General features: G+C 39.3%; 1 protein-coding gene across 2 annotated transcripts in view; it reads right to left on the bottom strand.

Annotated features, from left to right (window-relative positions):
- Positions 1-5,159: 5,159 nt before the first annotated feature.
- NAA15 (N-alpha-acetyltransferase 15, NatA auxiliary subunit) overlaps positions 5,160-12,108 on the bottom strand; it is a 72,838-nt gene continuing 65,889 nt past the window's right edge. For both annotated transcript variants that reach the window (XM_075929931.2, XM_089777984.1), the window contains one exon: positions 5,160-12,072. In XM_075929931.2, the coding sequence (XP_075786046.1) occupies positions 11,872-12,072 (201 nt within the window). In that variant the 3' untranslated portion in view covers positions 5,160-11,871. The remainder of the gene's footprint in view (positions 12,073-12,108) is intronic.

Raw genomic sequence — 12,108 nt, 5'->3', positions numbered from 1 at the left:
CAGATCAGCTGCTAGAAGTGGGCCTCATCCCTCCTTGATTGGATCCACCTGGTCATCTCCAGCCTGATCCTGGCCTGCATATTTATTCCTGCCTCTGGAAATTTCCACTACATGCATCTGACGAAGTGGGTCTTTGCCCACGAAAGCTTATGCTCCTACACTTCAGTTAGTCTATAAGGTGCCACAGGACTCCTCGTCGCTTCAACTAATCAATTAACTGATATTTAATATCCCTGATTGTGACCTGGCTCCTCTTTTACAATTTCTGTAATACATGCATGCTATGTTGTCGGTTAGGGCTCTGGTGTGCATTCCTTTGCTCAACAGAAATAGGAACAGGCATTCCTGACCACTGTGAGCTCAAGGAGGATGGTGTGTAGGGATATCTCCATGATGCCCTCTTGCCTTGTATTAAAAAGCCATTTAGATATGTGCCCCATCCCATGACAGATGCATTGGAGATGAGAAGTAATGACAGTAATTTGCATGATAGGGGTCCCTTTGCAAACATTCACTGGTTCTTTCTTTCCACCAGTTCAGGGATAGCTTGACTTTGGCAGGCAGTAACAGAGGTTTATCTAGTCTTCTCTGTCCACCAAGCTGAACCACACCTGGAGACACTGCTCTTGAATCCTGGCATGTGGTGCCTGCCTCCATATGTCCCAAATGTTAAAGACAATGTTTGGTTGGTATCTGGGAGCTGTTTTGCACAGTCTCTGAGTGTGGCCAAAAAGAGGAATGTGTGTTGAGGTAGGAGTTCTCTGGCCTGTTGCAAGTTTGGGTTGACCCCTATGAATTCCAGGTGCTGCACTGGAGTGAGGGTTGTTGAGCTCTCTGAAGTCTAGGACAGGTCTCCAATCTCCCTTGTTATTGGGTCTTCGGAAATAGCAAGAATAAAAGCTTTTGCTTCATACATGTTGAGGTACTGACTTTATGGCTCCAACTGTAGGAGCTGATTTATGTCTTGTTGTAGAAAACTCGCACGAGAAGATTCCTTGAAAAGAAATGGGAAATGGTGTTGTGGACAGGGAAGGAAGGTAAAATGGATGGAATACCAATTGTGAATAATTTCCAAGACCTATCGATCCAATGGGAAATGGTGTTGAAATGAAATTAAATTTAATGTGGATAAATGTAAAGTAATGAACATTGGGAAAAATAACCCCAACTATACATATAATATGATGGGGACTAATTTAGCTACAACTAATCAGGAAAGAGATCTTGGAGTCATTGTGGATAGTTTTCTGAAGACGCCCACGCAGTGTGCAGCGGCAGTCAAAAAAGAAACAGGATATTAGGAATCATTAAAAAAGGGATAGAAAATAAGATGGAGAATATCTTATTGCCCTTATATAAATCCATGGTATGCCCACATCTGGAATACTGCGTACAGATGTGGTCTCCTCCTCTCAAAAAAGATATACAGGCAGTCCCCGGGTTACATGGATCCGACTTACATCGGATCCCTACTTACAAATGGGGTGAGGCAACCCCGCACTAGCTGCTTCCCCCCAGCAGACTAGGGAGCCGCGAAGCTAGCGCCCCCCCACCCCAGCAGACCAGGGAGACGCGGAGCGGCTTTTCTCAGCAGACACCTCAGCTTGAGAATAAAGGACTGAGAGAAGTGAGGTGTGGGAGAATAAAACTGAGCTCTGGAGAAATGTTTGGCTAGAGTTTCCCCTACAATATGTACCAGTTCCAACTTACATACAAATTCAACTTAAGAACAAACCTACAGTCCCTATCTTGTACGTAACCCGGGGACTGCCTGTATTGGCATTAGAAAAAGTTCAGAGAAGGGCAACTAAATGATTAGGGGTTTGGAATGGCTCTCATATGAGGAGAGATTAAGGAGACTGGAATTTTCAGATTGGAAAAAAGGAGACTAAGGGAGGATATGATAGAGGTGTATAAAATCATGAGTGGTGTGGAGAAAGTGAATAAGGAAAAGTTATTTACTTGTTCCCGTAATATAAGAACTAGGGGCCACCAAATGGGCAGCAGGTTTAAAACAAATAAAAAGAAGTTCTTCTTCTCACAGCACATAGTCAATCTGTGGAACTCCTTGCCTGAGGAGGCTGTGAAGGCTAGGATTAGAACAGGGTTTAAAAGAGAACTAGATAAATTCATGGAGATTAAGTCCATACATGGCTATTAGCCAGTATGGATAAGGAATGGTGTCCCCAGCTTCAGTTTGTCAGAGAGTGGAGATGGATGGCAAGAGAGAGCTCGCTTGATCATTTCCTGTTCGATTCACTCCCTTTGATGCACCTGGGATTGGCCACTGTTGGGAGACAGGATACTGGGCTGGATTGATCTTTGGTCCGACCCAGTATGGCCATTCTTATATTCTTATGTTGTGGACAGGGAAGGAAGGTAAAATGGATGGAATACCAATCGTGAATAATTTCCAAGACCTATCGGTCCAATGTTGTGTGTTCCCAGGTATTGCAGAATGTGGCAAGATAGTAACTGGAGCAGTTGAGAGAGGTGACCTGGTGGTATCTCAACCAACATGTCAAAATTGGTGTTTGGAGATGGATTAGTTTGATGTGGAAGGCTGTAAGCCTGTTGGTTTATAGTTGAGAAATTTATTTTTCTTTCTCTGAGATTCATGAGAGCAAGGGGCCGTGGACTAAATTTCCTATTTTGTACAAATGTGTAGATTCCTAATGAGTTGAGAGTTGCCCTGGAATCCTTAAGGGTATGGAGAGTAGCTCATTAGGCCCTTACACATGTCTGTGATACCTGATGGTTCAGAGCTTTGAGCCTTGGATACCAGGCTGGAATTGTCTCAGTACCCAGGATATAGATGCCGCCACAGATCTTTTGTAGCTAGGTTGGTCTCACCCTGAGAGTTCACTGCTCTCTTTTTCAATGACTTGCAAGAGGGGTCCAGGGCTGATTTCTTTGATCCCTGGGATGTTGAGGGCTGTGGGGAAGACTTCTGTCAAGTGAGACTCAGCATGGGTCTAGGGAAGGGATGGAAGGCTGCCTCCATAAATATGATCTTCCATCTTAACTTCCCATCTTTCTGAGAGACCTGGGTCTAAGTTATTGGCAGAGACCATATTTGTGTGAGATGTGGCCTTCCTCGAAGCAGCGTAAATGCTTATCTGCTACAGAGATGGCCTCTCTACTGGAGAGGCACTTCCTGAAGTCTAGTGAAACAGGCATATCCTACTGGGGGAAGGAGTTCCCAATGAAAAAGAGAGAAAAGTAAAGACTATTTTTGTTTTGACTGGGACTAGAGAATAGGGCATAAGGAGAGACAATGCATGTGAGGCTTATCAAACACTGCTACCAAAGATCTCAGATCAGCAGCACAGGGACATAAGCACTCCTTCAGTGTAGCACACATAGGGACACTTCTTGAAGAACTTGGATATTTGCAGAGTTTTCCAGAGTAGCCATCAAAACAATGAACAGATGCCGTGACATATAACAATAAAATGTTGATCTGCACAGATAAAAGGATCAGATATTTATTAATCTTTTAGAGGATCCCTCAGACTCAAAACAACTTAGAAAAATATGTAAAAGCTGGAGAGGCATTCATATTTGATGGAACTGACATATACCAGGGAGCAGTAAGACTTGACAGTTTACCTATTCAAATCCCTGTCCAAATGGTAACTTCCCAAGTTTGAGATCTTTTGGACTTCAAGGCCTCATGAAGGTCACACAGTCAGTGTTTTTATTATGCAAGTCAAATATAACCTCTGCCTCTAGGATCTCATTCAAGACAATAGTCTGTAGAAAAGAAACTACTCAGGACTAAGAAAAGAAAAAAGTTAAAGTAGTAAACAACCATCTAAAATATAATAAAGGAAAAGGACATTGTTTAAAAGAAGTTCAGACTATCTTTTCTTGGCATGACACTGGTTTGGCAAACAATTATTTTACACAGGAGACAATTTTACATTAGAAAGGCTAAACACACCAGAACATGTGTGGGATCAGATTAACAGTTAATGATTAGTGTTCCAGTTTTATTAAATGCACTGATCTTTAGCAGTACTGCTTTTCCCTGTGCAGCTTAACCAAAGTCAACCATAAGTAAGCTTTAAGAACAAATAGCTCTGTGGCACCTTAAGAGACTAACACAAATATAAAGCATTATGATCTTTCACGAGTAAAACCTACTTCATCAGATGAGTTGGACAGGAAAGAACAGAATTCAAGAAAAGCAGTTCTGTCAATTGTAGGACGTGTGTTAATGAAGCTAAGTAGGCTGGATGTGTCCCATTCATAGCTTTTGATGTGAAAATGCAAATATCAAAGACAGGAGAAGTTGGTTTGTAGTGTGTTAACCGGTTAATGTCATTATTCAAGCCCAGGTTGACGGTATCAAATTTGTAAATTAATTCCAGTTCAGCAGTCTCCCTCTAACTGGGTTGTAAAATTCTTAAGTAATCATGTTAGTCATTAAATAGTAAATCTAAATATAGCTTTTTTAGAGGGGGTAATGAATTGGTCATGACACTGTCCTGATTTTCTCTAAAGGTATTTGTTCTTTTTAAGTAGCTGTCGAACAGCTTGGACAACTCACTATTCATTATTTCTCTTGTGATTAGTTACCTAAGCCACATGGCATTGTTTTTGTTCCCTGAAGCAGCCATTTTAAAGACCAGGCAGTAAAAAGAGTGATGAGTCCAGAAGAGCCTGCCACAACTTGTGAAGGGTCTGGTGAGCCTCATTCTGCTCTCAAAAGGAAGGGCAATTCCCACTTGAGCACCTTGCCTACCAAACCCCATGCTCATTCAGTGTAGGCTTCCGAGCACTCTGAAAGTCCGCTGTGGTTGGCAGCTGGAGTCTTTTCTATAGAACCGATGATGGTTTATCAGGCAGGGATGCAATATTTCTATCCTGTTCCCACCCTTCCCCGCACCCTTGAGTTGCAACTGAAAATGCCCCACTGAACAAACCAGCCCCCATGTTCGCGGCAAAATCTCTTCCCAGTACTGCTTTCCCCCTCCCTGAATGTGGACTGAATGGCTGGAAGGAGCTATAGAAGCGAGTATAGTATAGAGGACTCTGTTGAGCAGCTCAGAAGTCATGGTAATAAAAAAAGCACTAGCGCGTCCATTCAGGATTCATAACTTTTTCTCAGGTACCAAGAGGCTTTTCAATAATGTGACCTCACAAATAAGGAACAGACTTCAGCACTTTTATTCACAAATCAGTTTCTTACCATTTGACAACTCTGATGTGGACACATTTTTTCACAAGGGAGAATGTGTAAAAAAAACAGGTGGCAAGACTGCTGACAAAAAAAGAAAACATCAGTGCAGTTGTGAATAAATTGGCAGTTTACAACGTAAGTACTTGCAGTTTAGCATGCACCTTGCAGAGGCTGCTGCAGTTGACAGACTCTGAAGCTTGCAGTGGACATAAAAAGTGAGATTTTTATTGCATTCAATTTTCAGAAACTAAAATAAGCAGTTGTTACAAGACAAGCAGATGACCTTGTGTTTGTGAATTAAATGATAAAAGGACTAAAATTTTGTGAAATCCATGTGAGAATGGGACTGAGGTGTGGGGGTGTGTTTAATTTGGAGTTAGTGCTGAGTTAATTTTTGATTGGTATTTTTGTGTTTCAATTTTAACTGCTCTGTTAATGACTTAGAAGTATAAGTAGCTTAGGAAAGCCATTCTAAACTGCACCACTGCCCGGCTGCAGCTCCAGCCCTGGGGAAGCTGGTGGTGGCTGCCCGGTCACCATTGTCTCATGTTACAAACAGTTTGAATTGTGGTGGAGTAGTTTTTTTTACAAACCTCTTGATGTATCAACTTGTAATTCATCTGGTTGTTTTACTCTCTATCCTCCCTTGGCCCCCCTTCCATAATGTGACTTGCAGGTGGATCAAGCCCCCTTTCTTAACCTTCAAAACAAATAGCAAAAACCAACATTGAAGGCAGGCATTTGTGTGGACACAATTGTTGTCACACCACTGAAAAATGGCACACACTACTACGGCAGATTTCTTACTGCAACATGGTGACGTTTACAGGCTCAGAAGATAGTTATGTTTTCATATCAACACAATGTGTTATTTTTAACTTCATAAAAAATATCAGCCTAAAAGCTGGATCTTGATGGTGCCACTTAATGTGATGGCTTTCACTCTCCGCAGGCGTACCAACTTCTTTTTCATTTTCATTGCTGCTTGTATGTTCTGGAGAGGAAAAGCTCCTTCCCGTAAATCCCTCCAACGGTTACCAAATTGATAATTTGCTCATATGCTGTAGCTTTGCTTTCCAAGAAACAAACATGACAATTTAGACTCATCCCTCAAATGATCCAATAGACTTTCTGCAATTGACACATTTCTAAAAATGGCACAGATGAGATTCACCAAGTTCAATACCGCCTACCAAATTTGGATCATACCATTAGCTAGTGATCGGCAAATGAATGTGACCCGTATTGCTCTTACCATTTTTAATTATTCTACATTTATAGCACCTTTCTTCAGAGACAATTGGCCACTGATGTTTGAAAATTTTTTTTTTACTATCATGCACAACTAAACTATTTAACTTCAAAACAAAACTATGTCAGTGTCAAGTATAAGTTACATTTGTAATATTAATTTGAGTATTTGGAGAAAGGAACGGTGATTAGTCCTTAAATTTCAACATCATATATAGGCTTGGTGTTCATTCATGGAATTGAAGTTTAAATTAAAGGAAATCAGCTAATAGTCATTGGGTGTGTCTAGACTACATTCTTTTTTCGAAAGAGGAATGCAAATGAGGGAAATCAAAAATGCAAATGAAGCACAGATTTACAAATCTTGAGCTTCATTTGCATCTCACCCAACTGTTTTTTTGAAAAACCTCTCGAAAAAGTGATCGGACGAGATTATGCAAATGAAGTGCAAGATTTATAAATCAGCACTTCATTTGCATTTTCGATTTCCCTCATTTGCATTCCTTTTTCAAAAGAGGAACGTAGGCTAGGCATACCCAGTGAGGTCAAGAACTTGAGATCCTTATAAAATTTTCAGTCCCTTTTGAATATTAAAAACATCCAGATTATCCTAATTATCACAAACTGTGGAAGGGATGTTAAACCTTGGATTTCAGGGTTTATGCCAATCTCTGTTAGAGATCAAAATGAGATGTGTGTTTGTCTAGAAACAGGGCCTACTATCCCACATCTATCTACTACAAGGTTCTTATATCTTCTTCTAAAGCATCTGGTGCTGGCCACTGTCAGACAGGATAGTGGACTAGATGGACCTTGGGTGTGATCTACTATGGCAATTTCTGTGTTCCTTCTAATCTTTTTATGGCAAGGCTAGTCAAACTATTTCTTGGTAATGCTTATATCAACCTTATTTTCAGAGGGTTCAAGTTAACAAATATTTAAATGCTCACAACAGTATATGTACATTACTTTTTTCCTCCATATTTGTTGAACTTGCTAAAGTAGATTTTATTCATGCTCAGTACTCAATATAAGAAGACTGTTCTTGTCATTTCCTCTAAAAGTTGTATTATAGTGATCCATTCTCCGATAAACTTTATAAAACAGGCAGTTTGGGGTTGTTTCAGAGCACTCTGCAAGTCAGTTGCAGTATTACTCAACTTTGCCAGTGCAGACTGGACTGCAGTTAAAAATGAGTTATGGAAACACAAGATATGGATCAAATGTTGTCCTACTCCCAAGAAACAAGGGAGAAGTGAAAATTTTTTAAACCAGTCATATGAGTTAATTCAGTATTTAATTTTAATTCAGCACACTTAGATCACAACATTATACCAAGTTGTTTTCCATTTGTGCAGCTGGTGGCATGCATCCACAACAGAACCATCCTTGTTGGAATGGTAATTTTGCAATGGTTATATTGGCCTTATGAGGGAACATCTCATAAAGAGGTCTTAACCCTATGTTTGAACCCTTTATTTATTAAACTATTAAATAGCATTACTAATTATACATATGAGGTGTGAAGATGCCATGGTGTAGAGATCTCAAGAGTGTGAAAAGGATGGGTAAGTTAAATTCCAGAAAGAGAAAAATCAAGTGGCTGTTTTCCTAATATTTGCTGACTTCTGCTCTAATCATACAAAGGGGTAAGAAATAAACAGGGAAAATATTCTGTGTTCTCTACAACTGGTAGCTTTCTATTATTTTGGGATCACTGTTTAGAGCAGCTCCTCCTCCTGAAAGAGACAGTAATGAAAGAATCGATGAAAGATGAAACTTTCATGGAATGTGTAGCATGAGCTCAGATTCTCTCTAATTGACTTATCAGTGGTGTAACATTATTCAATATTGCAGAACTTGATGCACCTAGCTATAGATTTGGATGCTTTCAAGGGCTGGTATTTAAGTGAGAAGGAAACAAAGATGGACTCATGACTTGATTGGTTCTACTAAGGTATTTTCCTGTTAGTTAGCATGTACTTTCTTTTTTGGGTGTTGCATTCAGGCAAGTGAAGAGGGGAAAGTCACAACTCATTCTGCCATCTTTCCCAATGAAATTCGGTCTGCTTCCCTCCTGAAAAGTCTCACCCTTTGCATTTTGGCTGTCTTCCTTATATACCATGTTGCTTCAAGAATCACTTTATCTGCTGACAACTTTGTCATCTTTTGTATTAAGTCTCCTCTCTATATGGATTACCCTGAGACAAACTAGGTGACTTGCTCTAAGGGAAAGAGCCCGTTTTGTTTTAACATTTAGACCTCATCTTCTTGTACCATGTATGCTATGATTGTCATCTTGTCTGATTTTAATTCAGTATATTTGGATCACAATATTGAACCAAGTAGTTTTCCACAGGTCTGGCTGGCATTCAGCAATAGGAAGTACTTCTTCCTTAGGTGATACTGAACATCTCCGAGGGCCTACCCAACTGCTGTGCTCTTTAGGAAGCTGAGGCTCTGAAGTCTTCTTGACCTTGATCATGTTCTGTGTATTGGGTGTCCCCCTTCGAAAAACTGTGTTTCCATGTAGGGTATTTTGAGGTCCAGAATAGGAAGGTGGGCTGCTACCATTGGAGGCAGAGGGAAGGGAGGAAGCTTTGTTACCACTAGCTGAAGGAATGAATCATTCTGGATAGTCCCTCTTTCCTCTGCATTTCTCATTAGAAATGGTTCCAAAACTTGAATCCCAGCCGTTCGATACATTCTTGTCCACCAAGTATGCTCCATGTACAAAATTAGAAGCTAGAGAAGGTATAGGTAAATATGGATGGATGACACACTTGCTCCATGATACTTCAAAGATCAGCATGAGAACTTTAAAAGCTCTCTTTACATAGGGAAAATTACTTTAGCTTATCTTGCCTTATAGGTGCACAGTCCTCTGAGCGGGTATTAGAGAGCTCTGAGTTTATCATGAAACACTGTGCCTGGAAGGATTGATCAGGGTGACGCTTTCAACAGGAGTGATGTGAAGGTGTTTTTGTAGTTACTTCAGCTAATTTATGTGTCGGGGGGAAACAGAGGCCCCAACAAGCCATATCATTGGCAGAATAAAGGTAATGGAATGTCTCTTGGTTTTTGATTTTTCCAGTTTTGCATGATCCAATGGTAATGAAGAGAAAAACATTGAGAGAATGAGTTTAGAGGGTAGTCCCATTCATACAAAAGAGCCCCAAAACAGAGAATTAGGAAAAAAAAATTTTTGCTCCCTGCTTACTCACAATTATCTAGAAAATGCAGGACTACTGATCTGCCTGCCTACAATATCAGAGAAAGAGTCACGAGCGTTGAAGCATTATGGTCAAAACTCAGACCCTTCTGGATAAGGCTGAATTGCATTCAGTATTTGCAAAGAGGTGCAGTCCAAATATCTTGGACTGAAGATGGGGTCAGGATCTATACATAAGCACCAATCACAGATTCAGTAAAAAAGTTTCCAAGGTATTCTAGCTCCTGAAAACTTGGCAGTTTTAACACAAATATGGCAATGCAACTTACATTTCACTACATTTACAACGTGAACTACACCATTTGCATATACCAGGATAAGTCTGTATCCATGTAAAGCATGCTAATAAGTGGTGCTGAATGCATTACATGAAAAAAATAGTAAAAATTGCCCTTCCTGTTTTAAAGGAGGATTAGAGAAAAAAGCAGCCCCCCAAAGGCCACAAATATACAAAGTGTCAATCATTAAATTCCACAATATGAAAAAGATACAATTTATACTTTTACTTAAACATGATATTTTGTAATTGAAATATTGCAACAAAGAAGGCACTGACTTTTTAGCCTATGGTCAATTTCTTCCATTACTTTACGGTCCATAAAAGCATTTGGGCACTTCTCTCATCTGAATCATTAATGCAGGTGCTTGAACTTTATTTTTTAAGTGATGAATTACAGTCCACAATAGCTGTCAGCATAACTTTTGTTGTTGGGATTTTGAAGCTAAGTAGTAATGCATTTTGTATTGGATTTCCCTGACACTAAGCACTACTATATAATGCATTAGAACTTAATATACAATCAAAGTCCACTCATCAGCAGTGACACATTAACAGTGGACCTGAACAGCATATTAAATTGACTCAGAACTGCACTTCTCTTCAGCCAGTAATTTACAAAGTCCAACGCAGACTGGTTGAAATATTCACACAACTGTTTTTCAAAACATTTTATTGCATTATATTTGGTACCTTATGTTTGACAAAGGAAATTACATCTGTAACTGCAGGAATAAGAAGCTGGTCTGTTATTTGAAAAAAAAAAAAAAAAAAACTTGGGCCCCTTAAAAGTTACAAAGTCTTGAGTTTGCTTGAAACAACTGAGCAAGAAATATATTCTTAGAAATGTAGGGCTTCAAGTATTACAAACCTGTGACACTGTGGAAAAGTTCCAGAGGTATCTAAACTGCAGCACTTGTTTTTCTCTGCATAACGTGAACAAGGCCTGCTGAGGTTTTAAACTATTAGTCTCTTGATCAGTCATAAAAGGATAGCCAGGAGTTCCGCTCTTTGTAACTTCAAGCCATAGTATGTTCTCATTTTATTTTCACTCTTTGTGAAAAAATGCACACTATCTTTCTAATTAGTTGGTGCCACATCACAGTGCATAATTTCATTTGGTTCTTGCATTACAGTTTTAACAAGTTTGGCCAAACTATGCTGCGAGGTTCAACTCAAGAACAGCAGTGTTTCTTTCTTTTCAAGTTTAATTAAAATGAAGAGATAGTTCTAACTGGTTCCTTCAGTTAAAAACTGTGGTACAAGAACACCAAACTGATCATGTACGTGAACTTCGGAGACACAACAAGCTTATTGAACACCTTATGTTTCTTAATTCTGCTTGATATTTATATGTCCCAGTCTCTACAACATCACATATATGTTGTAGATTTCTCTGTAAATAGTGATTCACGAGTACTTCCTATGAACAGAATCATCTCCGTATCAAAATCAGTCAGATGCTAAAGCCCCAACAACTCTTTGTGCTCAGTGAAAGAATCCAGTGCTAAAACAGCATTTTTGCTGTCTGAGATAATAGTAATCTCACAAGACAAATTTAAAGTAATATTTCTGCCACACACCTGCTCTGAGGGCTATGAACCTCCAGATTTCTTATAAATTAGTTTAAAAACATGGGGTAGGTAGGTAAGGATAAGGGTTTTTTTTTTCTTCAATTTTAGCAGCTTTTAATTTTTCTTAAGAAACTGAACAACCTATATCCATATGTTAGATATTTTATATATATACTTTGTCAGCAGGATAAAAAAAGTAAAACTATTTGAAGGCAATATTTTTACTCCTTCCTTTTTCTGTGTAAGTTAGAACAAATCAGCAGGTGCGTGACAAAAATATTATACACCAGATATGGACCAATGTAATTCATTCTTTCTTTCTTTCTTTTCTTTTTTTAAACAAAATTGTTCATATTTCATTGGCCAGTTCTTCAGTTTCTGCAGAACTATCTCCATTAACTGTGATCTTCATATCCTCTTCATATCCAGGTGGCATGAAAGCCAAAGCATAAGGGAAAAGCTTATGACAATTCGCTCTGTAAGTTTCAACTGCTTCTTTACAGTCTCCCAGGCTACCATCACTCAAAGCTTCTAATACCTCCATACAAGTCTAATTAAAACAAAAGAAAAAGGTGTTAAACCTTCT

The sequence above is a fragment of the Pelodiscus sinensis genome, chromosome 4 (genome assembly GCF_052426305.1).
Source record: "Pelodiscus sinensis isolate ZL-2025 chromosome 4, ASM5242630v1, whole genome shotgun sequence".
NCBI lineage: Eukaryota > Metazoa > Chordata > Testudines > Trionychidae > Pelodiscus > Pelodiscus sinensis.
Note: the sequence above shows the minus strand (reverse complement) of the source record. Positions and strands in the feature narration are given on the sequence as shown.